At 39.1% G+C, this 27,599-nt stretch overlaps 1 protein-coding gene across 1 annotated transcript in view; it reads right to left on the bottom strand.

Annotated features, from left to right (window-relative positions):
- LOC149537194 (uncharacterized) overlaps nt 1-27,599 on the bottom strand; it is a 218,253-nt gene that overhangs the window by 52,663 nt on the left and 137,991 nt on the right. Inside the window, exon 3 of the mRNA XM_089807352.1 lies at nt 15,269-15,487. Coding sequence (XP_089663478.1) covers nt 15,269-15,487 — 219 coding nt within the window. The remainder of the gene's footprint in view (nt 1-15,268; nt 15,488-27,599) is intronic.

The raw sequence follows: 27,599 nt of genomic DNA, 5'->3' as shown, positions 1-27,599 counted from the left end.
GAGCCAAAATTAAATTTTCCTGCGCAACGTGTATGTCATCTTTTTCCTTTAGCTTACTCTTATCTTTGTTCAAGTGATTCAGCATTTAATTCATATCCGCCTACCTGTGTACTAGGTCCATCGGGCAACGATGCCAAATGTTTACCGCATGGATTAATTAAGAAACGCACACAGACAAAGAATACGAACATGAACAGCAACCAGCAGAACTATTATTATTATTCGCATATGCCCACAGTACATTATACTTTTGATGATAATATCTCATGATAGGATGAATACAATGCTTCCCGAAGGGGTTATAAATACTTTCCGAAGAACTTTCCCAAAGGAGTCTATCAGCCAGGTAAATTTTACCCGCTACAAACTGTTTACCCATCAACTACATAACAAGACTTTTACCGAAGGGACCCGTCGGCTGATACACAATTTCTTTTCCGAAGGGACCCGTCGGCCGATATACAATTTCCTTTCCGAAGGGACCCGTTGGCTGATACACAATCTCATTTCCGAAGGGACTCATCGGCCGATACACAATTTCCTTTCTGAAGGGACCCATCGGCTGATACACAATTTCCTTTCCGAAGGGACCCGTCGGCTGATACACAATTTCTTTTCCGATGACAAAGATCTCTTTCGAACCTAAGATGACAATACTTATCAAGTTTGGTTCACTGCTTCAAAAAAGGGGAATGAAGCTTTGTTCTTTCCTTGTTTTAATTCAAAATAAAAGGAAGATAAACCCTTAACAATTAACATATTGGAATAGAGAATAATTGACACAAAATACCATTCAATTGACTTTGCAACATCAAGTACTTCACACCCAAAATTAGTCGACCCTTCATTAATCTTTCAATCTCATACATATAGGATTGCAAGATGACCGTTACAAAGGAAGTTCACTCGGTTCATCTCCTTCAAAAATGAGAAATGGCCAAGAGTCCATTTGTCCATTACAATGATTGCATAGAATAATAAAAGAGGCAGAATATGAATCACTTCGCTTTCTTTCCTTTTTTTGTTTTTGTCCTATAGGCCTTGGCAGCAACGATGATTGGAATTAGCTCTTCGTGCCTATGGACATGTACATTGGTGTATCTCAAGAGCCATGTAGAATGCTCTTGGGCCAGGTCTTTGACAGTGCTCAACCGATCTTGCAATTCTTCCATGGCCACGTGCACGCATCCACCAAGCTTCTGAAGTTTCGAGACTCTATTTTGAGGACTAGAAGCTATTCTTGTCAAACCATCTATGAAATTGGAGAAATTTGTCTGCATGAAAGCTACTCCAATGATCACCTTCCCTTGCCCACTAGACTGCGAATTAGTGTGTAGACCACTTAAGAGTTCATAGTCTCTATCTTGCTCCTTTATTTTGATTTCAGTTTCCTTAAGTCCCTTCTCTGCCGCCATGATCATTTTGGACTTGAATTGCATGCTCTGAAACCATTCGACTAAGGGCTCATCTCCTTAGGAAGAATCTTCACTTCAACAACCTCCTTTGCCTTCATGTGGATGATCGTCTTTAACAAGGAAACGCAATCATCACTCTTGATTTTCTCTGTAGCCAAGGTGGCTCTATTCAATGATATGTTATCCTTCTCTGTTTCCAATCCTAATACAGTGTTACCAAACTGCTCTATAATAAAGAGTCCTTCAATCTTGATTTTCCCACTACTCTCTACCGATTTGCCCGAAGTGTTTATCTTCCTAGAGCTGGGAGACGAGTGCCTGAACATCTGCAGTAGTGGGATCACTAGTTATAGGCATCCCAGAGATGCTTGCCTATGGGGTGACCAATTGCCTAATGAAGCCATTCAGTTCTTGTATTTTCACCTTCATTCTGACCTTTAACAACTTGAGGCTTTCCAATTGTCCTTCAATCACTTCGCTTGTTGACTTCCACAAGCCAAACTTGGTGTCATGTTTGGCTTCTCCAAGATCAACAGAATGCAAGGCAAAATCATCTGTAGACATATCTTCAAGTCTTCCTTCCTTGGTAGGCTTCGCAATTTCCATGGTCAGATGCCCTACTTCAGGGTCTTGTTCAAGGATGGACAAGGTCTTCTGCTTCTTGACCTTGCTCAATGTTGATCCAGAGCAGATAGCAAGAGATAGAGTATCTTTGTTAGGGTCTCCTTGATCCTTCCTCTTTCTTTTTCTATCTAAGGTGTCCTCCAGCCACGAATTTGTGCTTACTACCTTGGAGGCAGTCCCAAAGAGAGTCTATGCTAAACATCTTTCTTTTGGCTAGAGTGATTGCTTTCGTAGTCGAAGAAAAAGGATTCTTCGGAGTTTGTGAAACAAGCTGCGAAGAACCTTGGCCCTTCTCTTCTCCTATAGACTCCTTTGTTGCTTCATCTGATTCAGTAGATTCCATTGTCTCCCAAATCCACCACTTGTACATGAGAGCTACTTGGCAAGAGAAGTGCAGGACTCATAGAAAGGATTGGAATAGTATGAGGCAAAGGGGGACGAGTAGCCACACTGTCTTTTGCTTCTTCCGCCTTCTTCTTCTTTGCTTCTAACAAGGATCCGATTACTGGAAGCGAGCCATCCTAGCAAGTTGGAGCAAGGGGAATGTTCTTGTCGGGACACTGATCAACTCTACCTGATGGTTGGGTTGGTCCTTAAGTGATAGTAGTGTTACACCAGATGTGCGACCTTGAGCAGAGGGAGCTGCTGGAAAGGCTTGAGCTGTGGCACTTTTGCTTCAGCTCTTCCTTGTTGTGGTCCACTAGATCCATTTTCTGGTCCTCTTGATAATTCAGGCCATCATAACATCCAAATCTTCTCCTGCATCTTCGTAAGGTTCAGAACTAAAAGGAGTGCCTCTTAACTTTGTCAGATAGGTGTTACCATACATATTTTGCCCATCATCTTCAACTCCTTCAACATCAAGATTGATTTCATACATCTTTATTGATCCACTGTAAGCCTAGCGAAAGCATGGTCACGACTTTCAAACTCATCTTTGCAATCAGCCTAGTAATCTTCTATAGTGGTGATATGTCTAATCACACTTCCAATCTGCAAAACATCTCTTGCATACCCGTTTGGATCAAACATAGGTCTCAAGACCTCATACATCTCCAACTTGTATTTCATCTCGAACACCATAAGCATTTTTTTTGCATCAGAACAGGACTCACAACTGAAAGCTCCCACCTTCATAGGGAACTCGTAGCCTTTCTTCTTTAAGCTTTCGCTCAGCAAGTTCACTTGAATTGCTTGTCTCATGATCTCGATCAACACAATCATATAACTTGGGTAGCTCAACAACTTCAAGGGGAATTCGTTAAAAGCTACAAGATACAAATACGAAAAGGATGAGAACTGAATGAAAAAGCTCCCAAACTGAGTAATAGCCGCCATAGCTTCAAGGTTGAATATCCTCTCTGGGCATCCCCGAAGCTCCCTGCAAATTCTTATGGTAAATGCATCATTAACTCTTATATACTCCACATAACTATTTTCCAATTGTAAACATAAGTAGAGCTCATAAGACTTCACATCATCAGGAAAATTTTCCACCCTTGGGAGGCCTGGCCATAATTGTAGAGAAGCTAACATGTAAATGAGGAAAGAAGACATATAGAATGTGCTATAGAATTTTGCAGCATGAAGAGCATTGGACAGATTCTCGCTTACCTCATAAGTCCAATCAACATATTGGGTGTCAAAACAAATAACTTGCACCAAGAAGAAATATTGCTCGACAAAATTCAAGGCTTCTACCTCACCTTTCAATCTATGCAAGAGGACCATGATGTCAACAATCTCAGGCTTGAGATTAGTCCCAAATAGAGTTTTAGGGACCTTACTCTTGGCGCTCTATGGCTTTTGGAACCATGATTGCATGATCTCCTTTCTCTAAATCATCTTCTTCGCGAAGAATTCAAAAATGGCTCCTCCGAGTGTTAAATCCGAAAATTCTTCCTGCTCCGAGACTTGAAGGCAATTTACCAAAGTTTGTCTATCAATAGAAATCAATACTGTGTTATCCGGCACAACTATCTGCCTAGTGTCTGGATTATAATGATTTATGCATTCATAAATCAATTCAGGAGCCTAGACTGCAACTGGAAAATCCATGGACCCACTCTGTCGTAATTGAGCCAAATCCCTACAATAAACTTCAATAACCTTCTTGTCAAAACGAGTAATCGACTTGGAACTGAAAATCTCGTATGAAGTTATGAGGCCATTATCTTGGGTGACTAAACCATAATGCCACCAATCATATGCTGCTCCCTCAAGGTGCGTTGTGGCAAATCTGATGGCTTCCGCCTTTACCATGGATTTAAGTGCCAAATAGGTATCCAGCTTGTGAATCCAAGCTCTAGCGGATGTCTTACTACTACCATCCAAGGTAGGGAGAGTTAACTTGTTCATAGCATGTTTTAGGTCCCTATTTGGTGCTCTAGGTCTCCTATCTGACTAATGTCTATCAGCCTCCCTTTTCTGATTTAGGTACTGGACAAAGCTCAAATTTTGTTTAATAGGATCAGGAAACAAATCCCATTCATCATACAATGCCATAACTTTCTTTGGTAGTAAGTTTGGTGTTGCCTCTTCTTTTGCATTAAACACTGGCATTAAAGGCCTGTCAGTGTTACATGCAAGGGCTCTAACAACTCGGGGTAATCCAGCTACACTATGTCCTCCATCGTGATGGCTCGAGATTCTCCTATTAATAGGAGCTAACTGCTACATATCAATCGCAAGTTGGTGAAGGGCATCAGCTATGTTATTTTGCCCATCTCTAATAGCCCACAATGTTTCCCGTATATACCTATCCTGTTCAGTTTCATTGTCTCATTTGAATGTTGTTTACCTATTATGCCTATCCAAAATGATCAACCTGTTCCAAATATTAATACCTCATCCACTAAATAACTATCTTCAATCTCAATATGTTTTGAAGAATCTGCTTGTTCCGACTGTAGATGACTGAATTTATAATGTCTTTTACTCATTCCCAGCTGTCATTTTTCGATAAAAAATCAGTCTACAAATATTCTATTCTTTCCCACAAGATGGCAGGTCTTTCGGCTCTAATACCACTATAATAATCTCTGCTAGATATGGATTAAAAATATCACACTAAAAATGACAGGAATTTCGTCAAATAGTTGGTGGATAACTAGAAACTTGTGAAACAATATTACTGATTCAAGTCGTCATTATTCATGAAGTTACTTTTGGAAATATGTCAAACAAATACCATTACATTCACTTAAAAAAATGAACATATGTTCAACGCAACTTATAATTTCACCAAATAATTCAATGTACTTTAAGCAAACTAGCGGATGCATGTGTTCAACCCTCTTAACACTCTCATACAAGCAAATGAATTTTACAAAGGGGAAAGAGGATGGACAGACCCATCTTAGATGGACACTGCTTAGAATCCGGATAATCTGACTACCCACCTCAATCAATGCTCAACCTGGCTCCCAACAGCGATGAGCTTCCAAATGCTAGAGAAGCCTGACTCTTGTTGTTGCCATGGATGATGCCAACAGGTTGTTAATAAGTACTCCATCCCGTGGATATCTTCTGGCGCAAGTATTCTCTTCTGCCCAGATTGTAACTCCCAATCCCGATTGTGGAAACTACAAAGTTGCCACTGCCTATCTGCCAGCCCGTCCTTAAGTTCTATGGTTTGGAGTTCAACTGAAGACCATGTATGGAGCTATTTTTGACATGAAGAACTCCTGCCAACTATCCGATACTCCTCTCTAGTATTACACCGCTTCTTGATATGTGAATGATAGTATATACTCTGCAAATAATCTCAAACTCTGACCTGGATGTGTCGGTTCCTGAAAGTCGATTCACTCCAACTGATATTCAGAAGAAAATATTGTTACCTCTAACTAATCTCAGCCTGTTTAACAATGCAGTTCGAACTCATAACTAGCCTCCAACTCAAGTTTCTCAGATTGATATCATATTGTGCTGAAGTAGGTTTTCATCTAGTTGCACCTTTCCTCAAGGGTTTGCTTCCTCAAGAAAGTCCAATCACAAAAGTAACCTTGGAATTTGTTTTTGTATCTTATATTCCTTGTTTTTCCCAAGACCGAGTCTCCTTTATATAACCTTGAAGTGAGGGAAAGAGCATTGGAGTAAGGAATGTGGGATAAAACTCCAAATTCGTCCCCTAGTCACTTAAGTCACTTTATAAAGTTAGTGGCTTTTAATGTAATGACCCGGATGGATTATCGACTCTTTAAGCACCAAAAATCTTAAATTTCAAGGGTTTGACATTTCGTCAAACAGTTGGCAAGCAAGATGAGATTTGTCATGCAAAGAGTAATATCTCTAATAATTCACCAATTGTAACAAAGCAGTAGATAATAATGCCAACGTTGTTCAGGAAAGAATCTTGATTCCAATTCACAGCATTCTCCTAACCAGTGCACAAGTTCACAACAAGCAATGTGGGCCTTAGAAAACAAAAAGTGGGTCTCAAATATAGAAAGTAGGCTCCCTGCAATAAATTGTATGTCTGCTACAGTGACATAGTCCTCCAGAAAGTAATCGCAGGCCTCCAAAAGAATGAACGCAGGCTTCCAGCAAAGACATAAACCTGCACTTGGATCGCAGGTCCAATTTCCCAAGACGTTGCGCCTGTAAACACTACGCAGCCTTTCCAGTTTGTAAAGACGCTGCCCTCTCAGGTCACAGCAGGCAAGAATACCAAACGCTGCCTCAGAGACACAATGGCAGCCCTAGCTGACATACAAGCTCTCCAAACTCAGACACATGTACAAGAAATTCACCAGCAAATTATTGTTCTCCTCAAATAATGATAGTCCCTCCAGCACAGTTATGTAAACTCCCAGCAAGGCTTCTGAAATTGCCATCACCCTTAATTGTCATGGAAACTCCAAAGTCTGCTTTACACAATTTGGAAGGAATATTGATGTCGCCGACTAATTACCATGACTGTTCAGGCCCGTGCACACCCACTCCAGTCATGGTGACGAAACTGGCCGGATCTGGAATGATTACCAAGTTGTACCAGCTTAATCAAATGATTTTCCCAAGCTCGATGTAAATCGAATGGTTACTGTTGCCGGATTCACCTCCTTTGAATTTTAATAAAACGTGTGATGAATATATCAAACTGGAATGTGAGATCAGCAGATGCCCAGCATGTAATCTGTGAACAAACCGACTGGAAGTGGTCGCGAAGGAAAAATGACGCCCCAGTTTATAGAGCCACTGCAAAGGTTAATACATCCGCAACACCCCTTGGATATTCGCTGGAAGGGCCATGGAATAGCGGCTGCATAACCTACTAATGTTTCCCTGCGGTGAAGATGAATCTCTTCAATTTGGAGTGTCGATCCAGCCAGGTCTTTGAACCGATATGGGTGCAATCATCAGCAAGAGTACCCACGTTGATGGCAGATTAGGCGCTGTGTTAACTTGAAGATGACAGTTTATGGTGTTAATCAAATGGAGATCACCGACCGTCCAAATGAATGAACTCTGGCCCAGACTTTGACTTGATTAATACACTGAAGTGCTGGATTGAGACCCGCAAAATTGGCCTTAAGCCGCAAATAATAACCCTGATGAAATGACTGAATGTCACCTCCAATCTGCAATAATTCAGATGATATTTCACACCCTCAAAATTGCGCACCAATTGAGAGTTATCGTTCTCAATGGCCAATTGTGACAATTGCGAAAACCCTAGGTTCCACAATGCACTTGTGATTAAATCACAATCTGAAAATCAAAGAGAGATAATCAATTGCCTGCTTCGAATGGAGCCCCAGGGTGCCTATTTATTCTTTTCTTTCCACCTTCTCCAGAGACTTCTAGAACATTTTTGATCTTATCCCTCAAGTGACTTTATTAAATACTCTAAGTAACTTTATTAAATATAAAGTTATCTTTTAATAACTATTTATTTAATTAAAATAACTAATTAGTCGTCCTTGGACAACCATTAATTAAATTAATTAAATTGAACTGTCACCCAAAATTGGGGACATGACAGTCCGCCCTTCCTGAAATTGCTTGTCCCCAAGCAATGGCTGAACCATGAACCAATCAGTCTCCCTGGATCCCAAATGTAAATCTGTGTATCATCCCAATCCTCACCATACTCCCGTGGAGCAATCATCAATATCAACAACTGAGAAACTGTACTCAATACCAAACAACTTGACAACTCTGATGAAATCATCTGAAAACCAACTGTAGATGTCAGTCGAAGATCCCATTCTGCGGAACTCAAGCCAACTGAAACATCATCTCTATCAAAACTCAAGCCCCCGTCAGAATGACACTTGCACCCAACTGCTCTGTAGATATGACAACAGCTACAGGTACCTAAATCATTGCCATCAAATCCAACCTCTGAAAAACTACTCCAGGTGTGTCGATGCTGCAAGCTGAGTAACTTGCTAGTACCAATTTTATTTTCAAAAGATGGTGCCAATCTATCCCCTAATGGATGATAAGAATCTGGAGCCAATCTACATCTGCGTGAAATAAAATCTTCTACCTCTGTGTCAAAAGAAAAATGATGAGCGTACCCTACTGTATAATGCCAGTAAGAACCTCCAAATTCTGCTGCTAGCTCATCATTACTGAACTGGTAATCAATATATGGCTCCAATCTCTGACTCCGAGTGACTGTAGGCTGGATAGGATCCCGTGCATTCTGCTCAACAAATCCTTCCTCGAGATCCCTGTGAGGTAGCATAGTAGAAAGGACCCCTATAATCTTCTCAACCAATCCGCGAATAACACTAGTATCTTGGATGAGAACACCTTCTGTCACCTCATGCGAGTCCAAATGAACACATGCACTGTCCAACAAATACTCCATAAACGATTCAGTGTAGTAAAAATTATATGAGGAAACATTTACATACTCCCCTTTACACCACATCGGGTCCTCTTGTAAGGGTGGCTTACTCAACTGTACCACACTATCAACTGTCTGAGAAGAATCAATCTGGAGACTTGACTCTACTAGTATCCCAAACTCATTAGGACCAGCTACTACCAAATCCTGAATATGTGTGTCAGCCTCAACAATATGCTCCTTAGTAGTAACTGCGGAAGTGTACTTACCATCATCCACCTCAGTAGTCACATGAACTGGGTCTGGAGCTGGTTTTGACCGCAAATGCTCCAACTCCACGGTCACCTCCTTCAATTGAAACTGCGACTTCTGTAGATCTCGCTGTGTGTCTTCTAACGCCTCAGTAGTCGCTATGAGCTCTTGGGAAAGCTCACTCACCTCCTCTTCACGATCCAAGAGTGCCTCATAGGCTGTACTTCCCCACTCAACCAAGTGATCACGGTCGGCTACCAATCGTAAATAATCCTGCTTTAAAATCCGAACAGCTTCACGCAAGGCATGAATCTCTGCCAAATAAAAGTAACCACCGCTGGACTCATCTGTCATAGAAGAACCCCAACTAGTAACAGCCAACAACTGACGAGCAGTATCAAAATGCTCACAAGCAATAGTAATGTCTCGCTCACTAACTTTCAACTGGCTAACCACATGATGGCTCTGGCTAGACTGTCTTCTATAAACTCCCTCCGACGCATTGCCTAAAGGAGTATCTTCAAAGATACTGGTCTCTGGATTATTATCATCCATATTTTTCGAATCAACTTCAAAACTCATATCAACATCCAGAGTGTCAAAATTTGTAGTTCTGCTATCAAGCTCTTCTGTACCTAAAGAAACTGTCAAGGAAGCTGAACCTTCAAAACTGTTCACTTCATCCTCCTGGATGTCATCAAGACCGAAACGATCCTGGGACTCATCAGTACACACTGGCAAATATGAAAAATCTTCAACACCCTTCAGCAAGAATGGTCGTCTACATATATAAACCAGACCCAATACCGGTGTATAAAAACTAATACCAACTTCGGATGTTCTGCTGGCACAAGGGAAGACAACATCGTATACTCTGCTGATCGAATCCATGATAGCATCCAAATAATCACGGCTACCATAAAGTGCTCTCCAGTCAACTAAATCCCAAATGCCCCTGAAACATTCTTGAGTCCATATTCGTAAACAAGGAACAGCTGGTAACTCAAGCAAACTCCTTACCTGAGTAATGTGACCAATACCAACTAACTTCACATACCTGTCTGCCATTGTCCTTGTATCCTGGATGTGAATGCTAGATGAATGCGCAACATTATCAGCAACCACATATGAACATCCTACTGCAAGAAACTGAGTGTCAAACGTGCCAGATGAAATTAAGCTTAGCTCCATGCCATGCTCATTCCCATGTTTCTCCCAGTCCAGTAATGCCAAAGTTGCTCGAGTGTCCTCAAGCTCGCAAGAAAGCTTGACAACTTCCTCCTCCTTCCTCCTCAAGGCATCTGAATAGTCTTTGGCAAGGCTTAGAAGATGGTCACGATCTGATAGAAGATGTAAATAGCTCAGCTTCGTCGTCCCCATCCCTTCACCAATTGCATGTAAGTCACAGCAGGAAGAATTTGCCTGAACTCCCTTATATCTTCCTCGTAACTGAATCATCTGGATGTGCGCTTCTAACATCTCCCGCATCCTGTCATGATGAGATAAAGAAGCCACAATACTATCTTTGCTTACCTTCAGCTGGCTGGACAAATCTTGTGAAGTACTGCCATTCTCATCCTCATGTGATGAAGCATCTAACTGAGCCTGGTACTCTCTGTCAGCAAAATCATAAAAGCTCGATGTCTGCTCATTTTCACCAGGTATCTCATCATCATGCACAATGACATCTTCATCATCATCTGAACTCATTTTGCTTGTCGGAACCAAACTACCCTGAGTACCTGAGACATCACCCTTGGGAGACTCGTATTCAACTGTCTCAACTTGAGTGTCAAGTTGACAGTTGCTATCCATCAGCGTAATATCCTTCACCACTTCTTCCTGTGACCGAACTGAAACCTCTAACCGGTTGCACACTTGTTCCTCGAACTCCTCATTAAGGTTCCTAGTAGCATCTCTCATTGTATCTGTCAACGCTTCGTGATAAGATTTGCCAAAACGAAATCTAGTTGATTTACTCACCTTAGCTGGGACGGACAGCCTGTCAAGCATACGGTGGTGTTTAACCAACAGTTCAGACATGTTATGTTTGATCTTTCTGAGCTCATCCTGAATACCTGAATAGTTCTCCTTTCCACAATTCCGACTCTGAATACTCTGTCTATTACTTGTCCGAGATTGTGTCCTTGGAGACTTTGTGTTGTACCTGTCCATCTTGTTTGAAGTAAAGCGCTGATCACCCATGTAATTCGGTTCTCACCCCACAGGATGGCAAGAAAACCGCTCTGATACCACTGTAATGACCCGGATGGACTATCGACTCTTTAAGCACCAAAAATCTTAAATTTCAAGGGTTTGACATTTCGTCAAACAGTTGGCAAGCAAGATGAGATTTGTCATGCAAAGAGTAATATCTCTAATAATTCACCAATTGTAACAAAGCAGTAGATAATAATGCCAACGTTGTTCAGGAAAGAATCTTGATTCCAATTCACAGCATTCTCCTAACCAGTGCACAAGTTCACAACAAGCAATGTGGGCCTTAGAAAACAAAAAGTGGGTCTCAAATATAGAAAGTAGGCTCCCTGCAATAAATTGTATGTCTGCTACAGTGACATAGTCCTCCAGAAAGTAATCGCAGGCCTCCAAAAGAATGAACGCAGGCTTCCAGCAAAGACATAAACCTGCACTTGGATCGCAGGTCCAATTTCCCAAGACGTTGCGCCTGTAAACACTACGCAGCCTTTCCAGTTTGTAAAGACGCTGCCCTCTCAGGTCACAGCAGGCAAGAATACCAAACGCTGCCTCAGAGACACAATGGCAGCCATAGCTGACATACAAGCTCTCCAAACTCAGACACATGTACAAGAAATTCACCAGCAAATTATTGTTCTCCTCAAATAATGATAGTCCCTCCAGCACAGTTATGTAAACTCCCAGCAAGGCTTCTGAAATTGCCGTCACCCTTAATTGTCATGGAAACTCCAAAGTCTGCTTTACACAATTTGGAAGGAATATTGATGTCGCCGACTAATTACCATGACTGTTCGGGCCCGTGCACACCCACTCCAGTCATGGTGACGAAACTGGCCGGATCTGGAATGATTACCAAGTTGTACCAGCTTAATCAAATGATTTTCCCAAGCTCGATGTAAATCGAATGGTTACTGTTGCCGGATTCACCTCTTTTGAATTTTAATAAAATGTGTGATGAATATATCAAACTGGAATGTGAGATCAGCAGATGCCCAGCATGTAATCTGTGAACAAACCGACTGGAAGTGGTCGCGAAGGAAAAATGACGCCCCAGTTTATAGAGCCACTGCAAAGGTTAATACATCCGCAACACCCCTTGGATATTCGCTGGAAGGGCCATGGAATAGCGGCTGCATAACCTACTAATGTTTCCCTGCGGTGAAGATGAATCTCTTCAATTTGGAGTGTCGATCCAGCCAGGTCTTTGAACCGATATGGGTGCAATCATCAGCAAGAGTACCCACGTTGATGGCAGATTAGGCGCTGTGTTAACTTGAAGATGGCAGTTTATGGTGTTAATCAAATGGAGATCACCGACCGTCCAAATGAATGAACTCTGGCCCAGACTTTGACTTGATTAATACACTGAAGTGCTGGATTGAGACCCGCAAAATTGGCCTTAAGCCGCAAATAATAACCCTGATGAAATGACTGAATGTCACCTCCAATCTGCAATAATTCAGATGATATTTCACACCCTCAAAATTGCGCACCAATTGAGAGTTATCGTTCTCAATGGCCAATTGTGACAATTGCGAAAACCCTAGGTTCCACAATGCACTTGTGATTAAATCACAATCTGAAAATCAAAGAGAGATAATCGACTGCCTGCTTCGAATGGAGCCCCAGGGTGCCTATTTATTCTTTTCTTTCCACCTTCTCCAGAGACTTCTAGAACATTTTTGATCTTATCCCTCAAGTGACTTTATTAAATACTCTAAGTAACTTTATTAAATATAAAGTTATCTTTTAATAACTATTTATTTAATTAAAATAACTAATTAGTCGTCCTTGGACAACCATTAATTAAATTAATTAAATTGAACTGTCACCCAAAATTGGGGACATGACATTTAAAAACATAAAGTAACTTTATTAAAGCACCTTTAATACATTAAGTGACAACATAAGATAAATCCCATTGTGACAGGTAAGCATCCTGACTGGTGATGTTGTTAATCTATTTGGATGTGGAGACAGATTAACCTGGGGCCATAGAACTACCGCAAGGGAGGGGAAATGACAAAATCACAAAACTATCAATCAAAATGATTAAGAGAAGAGTGCAGCTAGACATACGACCTGACTTTGTAAACAGAGGGTTGATTCCCTTCAATGCTGGTATGAACTGATGAAGCATAGCACGACTCCTTGACTGTTGATCAACAAGCCTCTAGCAATGCGAGTATGAAAAACAACCACAAAAAGCCAAATCACAGGTAGAGAAAATGACCACAGATATGCTATCATGATATGAAATCAACCAGGTATGGATGCAATTCACGAAGGTATTCAATGACACAATGAATACAACTCTATGATATGAACAATTGCATACAAGAATGTAATTTGCAAACATGTATTCACAGGACTATGGATGCAATGCAGGTAGCAAACTCAAATGTAACTCTAGATATGAATTTATGTGTAAAACCTAGTATGTTTGTAAATCACACCAAAGAAAAATGACTTCCCCTTCCCAAATACTTGCTTGATATCAAGACATGCACTCTCGATTGGAGTTACAAACAAGATGAGGGAAGGAAGTGGAGGCATGAGTTACTTTCTTGGCAAAAGGCCTATAGAACAAATGGCTATTTCAACAATATAAAAAATAGGCCGTTGGAAATATAAAGGTCGCTGACTCAAAATAATAATATTAAAACATTGCCAAAGGTGGAATTATTGATTTTCTCTCAATGTGTTAATATAAAGACACCATAAAGACACCATCTTGTATCTACCTATACTCGTATATGCATGTACACACACATATATAGATAATATTCTAAATATACATACTCATGTATGTGTCATATTTTAAGTAACCATATATGTTCATGTATATCATATTTGAACTTGCACATATATATATAGACACACACACACGTACATGTACATGTAGGTACCATGGTATCATTATATTAAGACATGTCAATCATAACGGGAAGCTCTAAGATCATCCCAAATTATAAAGTTGACAATTTGTTCTTAGCTTGATTATTTTATTATCTTATTAGGTGTGTTGACCAATTAGCTCATGGTGATCACTTGGTAAACCCTAGCTTGCCTAGTCTAACTTTCCCTTAACCAAGGTGCTTTAGGACCCATACGTGTTAGTCCAATGGTAGGTGGTGCCCTCATGCCCTTTCCTTTTCCGGCAATGCTTTCCCCCCTTCATCACATTCCTGCAAAAGAAGTTTATCATGGTAATAACATATTTTCCAAATCATTTTAATGAAATCAAATACCCATGTCAACTAACCTTTTCCAATTCATATGACATTATATTGATTAACCAATATTTCTTATTCACATGAAATCATAACGAATAACCAATACTTCAATTTCACATGAAGCCATAAGGAATAACGGATTTTCACCTAATCAACTCAAGTTCACATCAAGTCTCAATGGCTATATAGAATATTCAAATTGAGCAAAATAAGGGAAGTAACAAGGGGCATTGCGGTTTACGTCCCTCTTAGGCTTTTGGAGTAGAAACGGCTTTGGGTAGATCCATCAAGTCTCTTCTTCCAAACACTAAACTGTCTGTGAAGTATTATTGATGATCTATGAATATAGTATGGATTGACTAACCCTAAAAACTAACATATATGTGTGTAATATTGCATGTCTTTCATGTTGTGGTTGCAAGTTCCAAATCCAAGATTGTATTATTGAGGAGGGATTTATTTGATAAGATGTAACCTAACCCTAATTTGTTGCAATTGTGATTTTGGGGCATAAATCTAGGGAGATTTAGGAAGAGGATATCACATTGTTTGAAGTGAGGATCATTTATAATTTTACGACATCCAGTTTCAGGAATTTGAGAGAGAAATGTACTGCTGCTGGGAAGCCAAAGAATTAATCATCTAAATAATATAGCTGAATGAAAAAGCAATAGCTAGAGCTTATTCAAACTAGTTAATTAGCCAAGTTTAATGATTCATACCCCACAAATGAATTTGAATTTTGATTCAGGTATACCAACAGCAGTAGCAGCAGCTTTTGCATATTTCTCCATTTGCATATTTGGATCGATGCCCATGACTGAAACATTTGCTCCACTTGCATAATACTTAATATTGGGTCCTGTACCAATACCCAGCTCCAAAAAATTTTCAGCCTGTCCTTTCAGGGGATTCAGCAATTGAGCCTTGTAACTTGCAACCTTATCATTCCATGAAAATGAAAACAACATAAAATCTTTAAATTATCTTTACAATTAGTTATGGCATAAGCAAAGCCTTCACCACCAACTTCAAGAGTTAACAAATGCAACGTAGTTGATCTAAGCATTCCACCAACTCAGTTATTCAAGTACAAAAAATGCAGAAAACTCATTCTGCTTGCATTCAAAGTATTACTTAGAGAAAGGGTGAATGTCCTGTCCATTTCCTTTTTAAAATTACCAACTCAGTTATTCAAGTACAAAAAATGCACAAAACTCATTTTGCTTGCATTCAAAGTATTACACTTATGATCAGAAGGCTATCTGCGCGATTAGAGAAAGGGTGAATGTCCTGTCCATTTCCTTTTTTAAATTATGTAATTATTTGGCTATAACATTGAGCTACAGATAATTAAGAATTACATCTCAATGAACTTCCTATGGCAATTCTTGCTGTCATCTCAAACCCAAAAATCCAAGAGAAGAGTTGCAAACAGTGAATAATAGATAACAGAGAATGACCTCTCAATGAACTTCCTAAGACAGTGCTTGCTGTCATTTTGAACCTGGAAACAATACAAGGAACCAGTTCAAAACATTATGGAAGATGTTTTACATTCTAAATTTGATTTCAATTTTTTTTTCCTTCAACATATCTGCAGATATCTTCTTTTGAAAAACAATACAAGCAAACAGGTAAAAACATTATGGAAAATGTTTTACTTTCTAAATCTGATTTACACTAACTTTTTGTTCTTTCAAAGTATCTTTGTATATCTTCTTTTGAGTGTTGTTTGAATAAGTTATAGAGCAGATTCAGATGAGGCAATATCAAGCACTGAGAGCACACTCTTTCCTAATACTAGCTATATAGCCAAAATAGAAGCAGAAATTGTGAATAGGTCGTATTGACTTGCCGGCTAGTTATGCCAGTGATCTGATATAGACAGGAATGCCAGTTTTTCCCTTTAATAGTTGGACTTGGCATGATTTTTGAGGACAGAGTTAGTTTTTGAAAAAAAATTGATTTGTTTGCAATTAAACTGTTTTTCTCAATTTCCAATTAAATACTTCTTGCTCAAGTCAAAATCTAATTATATAATTGCAGATTTGAATTTTCCAGAGCAGATTTGGGTTATGTCTAAGAAAGTAAGCATTTGATTGATTAGGGTGCCTGGAAAGGCATTCATTCCTCAGCAAATATTGGTTCCATTCTCATTCAGTTAGGGCTAAATTACTGCTTTATGGCCTTGATTTTTTTTCGTTTATTTGGTTTGAGATGACAAAAACTGTGATCTTCCCTAAATTATAAAATTTATGAATTTGTCAGCATTTTTTAGCTTTAGAACTTTTCCCAATAAAGCCCAAATTGATTGATTTAAACTTGTACATGTGGTTTCTGAGTCAAACCTTACCCTGATTGTTGGTAAAATGAGTTGTCAAATAACTATATATTACCAAATACAAACTATGATGAATATTGGAATGTACGTTAAGCTGAACTCTAATGGAAGGGGAATCTCTGTACCCGTAAAACTGAACTTCCATAAATGATAAATAATGCAACAAATATTATGAATCTTGAAGAGGATTTGATGATTAATATAAATAATTTTTCATCACATTAATTTGTATCCTTCTTGTCTGCTAATGCTAGGTTTCACATGATCTAGAGTTCACAACCTACCCTCCCTCCTTGAAAACCCTTCTTTTAAAGTGTGATCTATTCCTGATGTTTTAAAATATGTTTGAGGCTCTCATGTAGCATCATTTTCATTAATTCCTCCACTTGACAGGACATTCCATCACTTCATCTTTCCTTCATTGATTTTCTTGAACTTGTGTTATTCTTCCACAAAGGTTAGTCACTAGTCTGTACAACTAAATAATACTAGCTAACAAGGAGGTTAGGGAATCTTGAAAGCAATATCACAGTGATTTCATATTCTGATAGTTGAATGAGCATAATGTTTTTCTCTAGAGCCTTTTTGGGTTAATTCTCCTGCACTTATTACATTTCGTAAGTCAGTTATGGGCACCAAAAGAGATAATCAACATGCTTGCTTTTAGTATTCTCAGTGGTCAAATTTTGACTATCATCTCGAGTTTGATATAGTTATAAGTCAAATCAAAGATTTAACTTTATTGCTATTTTTATTTATTTATTTAGTGAAGGGACTATAGAGGCCAAATATTAAATGAACAATGATTTATTTTGATGGGATTTTATTATTTAATGCTACATTGGGAAATTATAAAGGAATGGTTCTTATTAAATACAAGCCTAAAAGCATTTCCAAAAAACTACTGAAAAAGAAAAAGTGTTTATTTCAAAAAAATGAAAAAACTTTCCCAAAAATAGCAAAAAACAAAGCTTTTTATTTAAGAAGCAACTAAAGGATTGGAGCTCTCATTTGGGCATATTGAGTTTGATTTTTGACATTACTTTCATTTGGAGAAGATTGCTTGTCCATCTTTAGTATGTGAGAAACAAAAACCCTTGCAGGTGACATCCTCCACATTGTTTTTATTAATCTCAATAGTCTAGAAAGGGGCGTGATGTTTATAGCACCGCAACACTAGGGGTTGTCAAGAAATCAACAAAACATTAACAAAGGTGTTGGATGTTACAAATCAAGGCAACAAATAGCACACTACCAACAAAGTAACTAGTCTTCCTCGAAAAGGCTGCTTTGAGAACAAGAGACCACAACTAGTCACTTACAACATAGAGGTAGAAAATGGCCATAAACAACACCCAACCAACAACCCGTAGTGGTGCAGTATAATAAAGGGATTTTGAAAGGCTCCCCAAGCCTTCACATTGGGTAACAAAATGTTGTCCAAAACCAACTTGTAGCAAAAAATCACCATTCCAATTGAAAATTCACCCCATTTGTAAAACTTCTTTCCACCTCAACAAAAAATTGAGCAAACATCTATACGAGTTGAAAAGGAAGAGACTGACAAAAAGGAAAGAACACGACAAATCCATCCCATGTCCAAACAAGTTACAAAAAGAAAAATCCTGCAAAGTTGCAAACCTCCTTTTTCACAAAGAAAGTCTCCACTCCCATAGGAATTGTGAAAGGGGAAGAAAAAAATAGTGTCAAGTCCACATCATGTCCAACGAAACACCACCCACATTATTAAGGACAAGAACAACCCTAAAACCTATTGCAATCCTCCATAGACTAGAACAATCCTTTGAAAAATATCAACAAACAAAAAGGCCACACAAAAGAATACAAGAACATTATCCTTGCTAGAATGGACAATCCAAACAAAAAGACAAAAAGAAAACCAAAACAATTAGAAACTTTCATCACGACTCACTCCTAAATCACAACTCTCAAGAATGGCATCCTAAGAGATAAATATCAATCCACTAAGACCACATTCACATGATGTTACTCCAACAAGTTTGGCTTCAATGAGAAGTCAAATGAAAGATTTTTGCTAAGCATATAGAAAAGTAGAAGCCCCATCCACAATACCCAAGCAACAAAGAGAATGTAGAGGCCAAAACCAAACAAGGTATCATCTTAAGCCTAACATTCATCATTCCCATCCCTAGAAAGAGCCAGACATAGCATCTTTGTCCTAGAAGGCTACATGAATAGAGCTTTGAATCCTAAAAGAGACTTCCCAACCAAGATCTTAAAATAGGGAGCACAAGTATTCCTCCAAGCATAGCTCCAAAACTGCAAAGCATACACTCTATGCCCCATAAGCCACCCCTTCAAAGGAGACAATGCGCAGAATAGGTCAGAGTGGAGAACACCTAGCAAAACCTAGCCCCAAATCTGTCACGGAACAACTCGAAAACCTCCAAATGGAATCCCACAACATCTAAAAACCAAACCAAGAAAGACACGCAACAGTTCAAGGACCAAACTCATTAAATACCAACACACCAAGCGGATCTACTAAACACCAAAAATGATACCATGAGCCCAACAGAGAATGTTGTCACACCTTGTACAATCACTAATCTCCACTCACCAAAGAGCAAAAATGTTTCCAACAAAGGGAATCATAACAATATTAGGAGAACCACTACAAGGAAAAATTCCTAGAACCTAGCATCACTGAACAACAAAGTCTCCATTCCCCAAAGCAAAGAGAAAAATTCCATCACATGACAACAGAAGGCCAACACCACCCCTTCCCCATGGAAAGGGCTAGATAAAAACTACTCAAGAGAAAAGCCAAAACAAGGTCCTCAAAGAAGCTAAAGGCAGACACTCAAGAACACAGGAAAAAAAAATGGCGCTCCAATGTGGTGGATTCCCAAAGGGAGCTAGGGTCTCTAAAATTCCTGTGGGTGTTCCTAAGACAAGAAAGGGGCTGGGGTTAGTAGCTTGAAAGTGCAAGGTCATTCGGTTTCAAGTGATGGACAACACTTGGCATTGCAGGCAGTCACGGAGGATTATGAGCCTTTGAAATGGAGACTACAATGACCAAGTTTAGTCTGTTTCGAGACTAGAGATTTATCCCATATGGTGCAAGAAAAAGACATGGGTTGTACAACCTTGCAATAGGGGAAACAAACAGTTGTATCGATGTGTGGTCCTACAATTTTGGGTAGGAAATCATCCCATGAGGGCAATGCACATTTGCAGTGACATGGAGATGTTGAGGTTCCTGGGCAGCGTAAGTATCGAACAAGACAAACTTCTTCAATTTTGGCCCAAAATACCTTGGTATCAATGGCCAAAGCTTGTTTGGTGGTGTTAGATGCAAAGTTGCACGTGATAAATCACAACTTGGTTATTTCCGTAGATTTAGGGTTGATTGGCCATTTTAGAGGCTTTTGGCAGAGTCTGGTCAATCTTTATAAAAAGATTACAAAATTTTGGGAACCAATCCTTGATGGGTGTGAAAATTTACCTTGCACCAAAAGGGTTTTTTATTACTGTGTTTGAAAAAGAACAAGAAAACAAAAAGGTTTTGTGTGATTACCAATGGTATTGGGAGAACAAATTTGCTTTGAAGTTAAAGCCATGGCACCTAGATTTCAACCCGAATAATGAATTTTTTGATAAAATTCCTTTGTGGGTGGGACTCCCTAATCTACCTTTACATTTGTGGTTTAATTCTTTCCTTGAATCTTTGGGTGATGCTATTGGAGACTTTCTCATGGTGAATGAGGGCTTTTGTAACCTACTCTACTCAACCTTTGCTTGAATCCTGCTGGAGATGGATATTACTAAGGGGCTTCCTACAAAGATTCTAATTAAAACTTCTTAGGGTAATTGGACTCAACCCTTAGATCATGAAAGTATTCCATTCCAATAAAAATTGTGCTTTCAAACTGGTCATATGGCTATTAAATGTGTCAAAGGAAGGGTGCACGTTCCAACTTCATGGTGGAAGGATGTTACATCCCAGCACTACATGGTGGAGAAGAAGGTGGAACTGCAAAAGAGTTTAGCGCAAGCAATTTTTGTCGATCAAAAGTAGTCACCTCCTAAGGAGAAAGAGGTGCATCCCACATTAAGCATTGACAAAATGATTGATATGGTTTGTGATGATGGGATTCAATTTAAGGGAGTTGCCACTCCAATAGGTAAAGAAAGAAAAATTCTCGCGGGGACATGAATGAATGATCGGGAGTTGGGGAGGAGCCAATAACAACAAGATATCATGGATGTAGAGAAGGCCCAGCATGATGTTGATTGTGACTTTCTATGGCAAGAAAAAGCTTCCCAAGTTGAAGATGGGTGGTGTACTGTGAAAGGTGGGAAGAGTAGGAAAGAAAATGGTGGCTCTTTTGAAATGACTCTTTGCTCGCATACAAAGAGAGACAAAAATTGTAAATCTTAAAAGTGATTTGTTACTAGATAATGTTTAAATGTAGTATTTAAGGATATTGTACTGGGGGGAAGGTTGTTGTGTTAGAGAAGGGCCTTTGGTTTTAGTTATAGAAGAATGTCATTTGAAGATGTTATTGGGTAGACATGTGATGAAGATATATCTTATGTAAATCATTTTTTATTACTAAATATAAATCTATTACCGACCAGAAAGGAAGGAAATTTCTTAAACCACAACAACCCACATACTAAACAATCTAGTACCAGACAAAGAAAAGAAGGCAGCCCAAATCAACACATCACCCACCAACATGGCAATGGCTAGGGGCATCATTTTATGACCAACCATAAACAGAATCACAGCCTTTGAAAGGAACCCTCCTTAAGGATCCCCAACCAAACAAAAAAGCAGCCACTACCCTTCCCCAATCGAAGCAACATTTCCCCAAACATTCGCATCTTCCCTATCATCACCCTTGACAACTACAAATGTAGGGGCAGTGGAAAAAGAAATCACCACAAAAAGAGCGGCCTGATCATTAACAATTGTATCTTCATTGTCTTCCCCATCTTCTTTAGCATTGACACTGGCAAAGTCTCCCTCTTCTAAAACCCTAGTGCTTCCCACTTTGCCACTGGAATGCATTTCAAAATATTTTAAAAAATCTGAACATTGTTGAGAATCAGTATGGAGAATAATGTAGTGATTTTAATCATTTTATTCAAAGGTCACATTGGGGCATATTGGAGTTTACATTTTCAAATTTGTAGAAGTTATTGGATATTAGATTTGCAAATAACTTGGGAGAAGATTGAAAATTAAACTTCAATTCTGCTAGTTGCTGTTTTTGTGGATCCTGATTAGACTCGGATGCTATTTTTTCCCCACTTTCATTGGCATAGTTTCCCCCCATTTTTTTTTACAGGGATTTGGGAGCTACACCCCCAAGATGGGGTCAAGAGGCAGCATTATAATAAAAATGACTTTATTATTGTAAAAGGCATTGGGAATTATTTTCTATTGGACAATATATACTAACCCTAATTTTGTAATCGACCTCAGTCTTATTTAAAATGGCTCAGGGTTAGGGATTTTAAACATTATAATTCAGTAGCTTCTTGCAATGGTTTTTGGTTGCAAGAGGCTGCGGATTATAGTCAAGTTGAAATCATTGGATAATAATATTGGGCTTTCTATTTGGTAGACGTAGCCCAAGATTGGGTGAACCATGTTAAATCTTTGCGGCTTCTATGTGATTTATTACTTTGCATTATTTGTTATTTTTGCATGCAACTATTAAATTTCTGGCCTCTATTCCTAACAGTTGCATCTTCTGCCTTGCTGGCCATACCATTTCCAGCCAACCATATCAGTTCTTGAGGGTCAATATGAGAATTCTAGGGCAGCCATTGTGGTTTAAGGAGCTGATATCTGCATTCATCAAAGATCAAAAGTTGTTGACTGATACTTCTAGACCCAGTCGTACCATTTGGAGCATTTTGGTGAAGAACCTAGGGTTTCTAGAATTTGTACTTGTTGGTTATTAATGTTGTAATCATTTATTTTCATTACCAACAAATGGTTATCTTGTATTTGCATTTTTTATAAGATTTATCCATTTTTGTATCTTTTGTTTTGTCTTTGTATTGTACTTTTAGTTTTGGACTGCTTTAGAAGTTATCCTTTATATTCTCTATTATTGTATTTGTTGTAGTATAAATCAGCGATTTCTATTCTCTCTATCAAACATTCTTAATCTCAAAGAAAACAAAATAATCAAGGGGATATAAGCGTGCATAGTTAGTGGTATCAGACTAGTCCATTATGCCATCCTGGAGAGTACAAAATGGAAAAATTGTGACATGTCAGGGTTTGAACAACCACCTTCTACACACCACTATAGCTCACAAAGGAAAAATTGGTTGTAGAAGAACAAAGAGTAATATAAAAGAAAAGATCAAAAAAGGAACAAGCTACAAAAAACATGGGAGTCAGAAATCAGGGTAAAGAGAGGTTTTGAACCTAGTGGATACCTTGATTAGAGGGCAGAGAGCACAACAACAGGATGAGAGACTGCATTTGTTAACACAAATGATGGCTTGAGAAATGGGACAAAATATTGGTGCAAAAAATGGTAACAATGGAGGCAACAGAGGTTAAAATGGCCAAGGTGAGAATCTGATTCATGGAAGTAATACAAATCAGAACTCTAGAGCTATTACTTCTAAACCTTTTATGCCTACATTTCCACCTATGGCACCAGTACAGGTTATAATGAATCAGAGAAAACTGACTTGGAGAATCAATTCCATCAAGACTGGGAGAGTGGAGGTCCTCAGTTCTAGGCAGCCATATCATTGAGGGACTCTATGGATGTAAAAATGAAGAATACACAACATACTGGTGGTAGAGCATAAAAATATGACTTGCGAAAGAGGGTCTGGAAGTTGACACTTCCTAATTATGGTAGATTAGGGAAGACTACAGCTAGAGCTTGGGTATAGAAGTCGGATGCTTTTTTAGCTCTACCCATTTAAAAAGGTTATAAAAGACTTTGAAGAAGTTGAGTTGGGGCATGTCTAATTGAAGATTTCGGATATTTTCCTGGTTCACTACAGTGTGTTGTTGTTTATGTTAAGATTATAGCTACATTTCCAACATTGTATGTTAAGATTAAATCAATCCGAATGTAGCTATAGTCTTAACAGTTTAAAGGCTTGGAAGACAAAATCCCCCTTTGTTAACAATCTCTACACTGTAACAATAAATAATTTGACAATTAATCTATCTACAGCACTCACAATATTATTTGTGCAAATGAAGATCATTTATATGCTTAAATGACATGGAAGAGGGTTTGATCAGTGGGTTGAAAACTAAAATCACAGTCTATATGCTGTTACATTGCAGTTCACAGCCTATTTTTGTTCATTATAGTTTGCAGATAAGGGTTGAGAGCTAGCCATCATTCATAGTGGACGTAGTTGAGTTATGAGTAGATTTAATTGCCTGATCTCCATCGCTGCTAAAGGTTATTCATAGCTGGGTCTGCATCATCGCTGAAGCTGACTACTCCTTTGCTGGCTGCCACTATTGATTCTACAGTCATAAATATATCATTGGAAACCATTCTTGCTATCAACATATAGAGTTGTCACTATCACACATAATAATGGGGCATCTTGGTGATTTCCTTGTTTGTTCGAGTGCTGAAGTTAAGTTTGGTTTGGACGCCATTGTGTGTTCAGTCTGGGACAATGCTTAGGGCATCCTTAGCACAGATTGTATTGCATTAGCACAAGTTGGGGCTGCGATTGAAGGGAATGTCATATGATTGGCCTTCAATGTAATGTTTCATTTAAATGATCATATTTCTATGTAATCTGCAAGAACTTATCAAGTGGGGTTGAACAAGATAGTTGTTTCGTAGTGGAATTTGTTGTGTAGCTGATTATATAATCATCTCAGTTATTAGTTTTTAGATGTTTGCACTGTTGAATGTATTTCATTCATAAACCCGTGTTTGTATTCATAGTAAGCAAAAAATCAGACCACGGGTGTCTATTGCATATTGATCATGATGAAACATCTTTTATAAAAGCGCCGCATCCAAGTCTAGTTTGTTACACTACACCACCTTCCACTATCATTTCTCCCTCTTTCCCTTCTAAGAAATTCAGACCTAACTCAAAAACCATCAAATCTTCCATATTTTGGAGTTGATATCCTCTTTTATCATTGTCTTCTATTTCACTAATATAATCGTTGTTCACTATCTCAAACATACATATTGATTCGATAATAACAGTTAACTGCTTCTTGTAATCCTTTAATCGCTGCTCACCTGAACTCAGGTAACTTGGACTTTACTGATATTCATTTCATTGACCACAATCTAGAAGCAACTGTTTACAGATATCCTTCGTGATGTCAAACCAGTCAGTTCCAATTGTATCAAGCTCATTTATAAAGATAATACAAGGAGCTTTCTTGAGGACCATTGTATATTAATACCTACAACAATATTTCCATAGTTGACATCAACTACAAAAATTTCCAAAACTCATTGTACAGTGCGAAAGCTAAGATTAAGCAATCAAAGTAGCTTTTTGCTGATGAATATGCATTGGAAATTTCAGAACAACAGTCTGTTTCGAATAATGGGAATGTCCAACTCGCTAGTGCTCAAAAGACAATTACATTCAAGGTGAGGGGTGTGATATAGGGGTGAAGAGTGACAGCACCGATTGATATAGGAGCTACACAAAAATGATAGTTTTATTGATGAGAGATTGTGCCTAAGAAGGGATTGCAAATTGAGGAGCACGAGGGCTTTAGAGTAATCATTGTTAGAGGTTAGAACATAGAAGCTATATTGTACATCAAGATCACAAATTTGAGCATGTAACTTGGTGACTATGAGTGAGGGATGAATTCTTTGTAGTAGATAATGATGTCGTCCTAGATATGACTTCGATGCATTGTAACACAAGGATGCCTTCCCCACTTTTTGCCTCACATCTTGGAGATGTAGGCACACCGGGGACTTGGAGATTCAGTTCCCCTATCCCCAATAGTGCCACCAAATTCTACCACCTTCATAGAGGATGGGGGGGCACCCTATTGTTGACTATTTACTGATTTGACTATTTATGTTCAATGCTTGATATTCCAATTCAATGCAATGTTCAAGAATTCAATCTTTTACATCTTTATATCTTCTATTGCAATACATCTTTTCATATGTAGCATTTTAAATACCATATATATAGTAAATACAACCCCCCTGGTCCCCAAATTAAGGCCCCTCTGTCCCCCCATCCTAGAAACTTGTCCCCCCGTTCCGTCGTCTCCCCATTCACTAGGGTGGTGTAACTATGCTTGGATGTTGTCATTTGCAGAATTTTTCATTTTGCAAAAGTTGGAGATGAGGTTTGAACATCAAGGGAAGAAGATGGTGCTCAAGAAAATCTCAAATGAAGGTCCAATAGCAGTGTCACTCCAGAGAATGTGATGCAAAGGTAAGGCTGGTGAGAATCAAAACTAAGTCAAACCCACTTATACCTATAAGCGAAATACAAGGTTCCCCAAACCCTTTGTCATCGGTAGAAATTGTGTATCGACCAACGGGTCCCTTCGGAAAGGAAATTGTGTATCAGCCGACAGGTCCCTTCGGAAAGGAAATTGTGTATCGGCCGACGGGTCCCTTCGGTAAAAGCTCTTGTTATGTAGCCGACGGTAAATAGTTCGTAGCAGACATGATGTATCTGGCCGACGGATACCTTCGGGAAGGTTCGTCGGAAAGTATTTATAACCCCTTCGGGAAGCATTGTAATGATATCATATCTTATCATCGAAGCATAATGTACTGTTGGTATATGCGAATAATAATAAGAGTTCTGCCATTTGCTGTTCAGTGTTCGTGTCTATTTCCTGTGTGCGTTGCTTAATTAATCCATACGGTAAACATTTGGCGCCGTTGCCAGATGGATCTGGCACATAAGCAGGCGGATATGAATTAAATGCCGAATCAATTGAACAAAGATAAGAGTAAGCTGAAGGAAAAAGATGACATATGCGTTGCGCAGGAAAATTTAATTCTCCCTCAGCAGATAGAGCGTCGAAGGAGGTTTCAGAAGATTTCTGACGGAAACAAGAGCGCGGAAGGATTGTTGAAGGAGACTCGACAACAGCTTGATTTGGTGGAAGAAGCGAGGGAGGAGTTTCTGAACCTGCATACACCACGGGAAGAGAATCCTGACAGAAGGAGATCGACTCGCACGGCTCGGAGTGCCGAAGGAGCACGAGTGTAGAGTGACCTCTTCATCCGAGATATACTTTCGGGACGAATAGCTTCGGTTGATGAACCCTCTTCTTCACCAAACAGCGCGGGTGTTGAAAACAGTGCAGAAGCAGAAAACAATGCGGGTGTTGAAAACAACACGGGTGTAGAAAACAGCGCGAGTGTGCAGAACAGCGCGGGACCTCAGAACAGCGCGGGTGCTCAAAACAGTGTGGGAGTGAAAAACAGCACAGGTACACAACAAAACCCTCGACATACAGTGATAATGGCAGGTCCGAAGGAAAAATTGCCTAAATTTGATGGTGATGAAGTAGTTGATCCCATTCGACATTGTAAAACATGTGAAACGATTTGGAGGGAAAATGGCATAACAGATACAAACGAATGGATCCGACAATTTCCTGCTACCCTACGGGATGTTGCGATTGATTGGTTTACTGATGTTGATCCACAGAAATTAAATAGTTGGGATAATATTAAGAAGGAGTT

This window comes from Cupressus sempervirens, chromosome 10 (assembly GCF_028749045.1).
Source record: "Cupressus sempervirens isolate cs-2001-9-10 chromosome 10, ASM2874904v1, whole genome shotgun sequence".
NCBI classification, from domain to species: Eukaryota; Viridiplantae; Streptophyta; class Pinopsida; order Cupressales; family Cupressaceae; genus Cupressus; species Cupressus sempervirens.
This window is presented reverse-complemented; position numbering and strand designations above follow the sequence as displayed.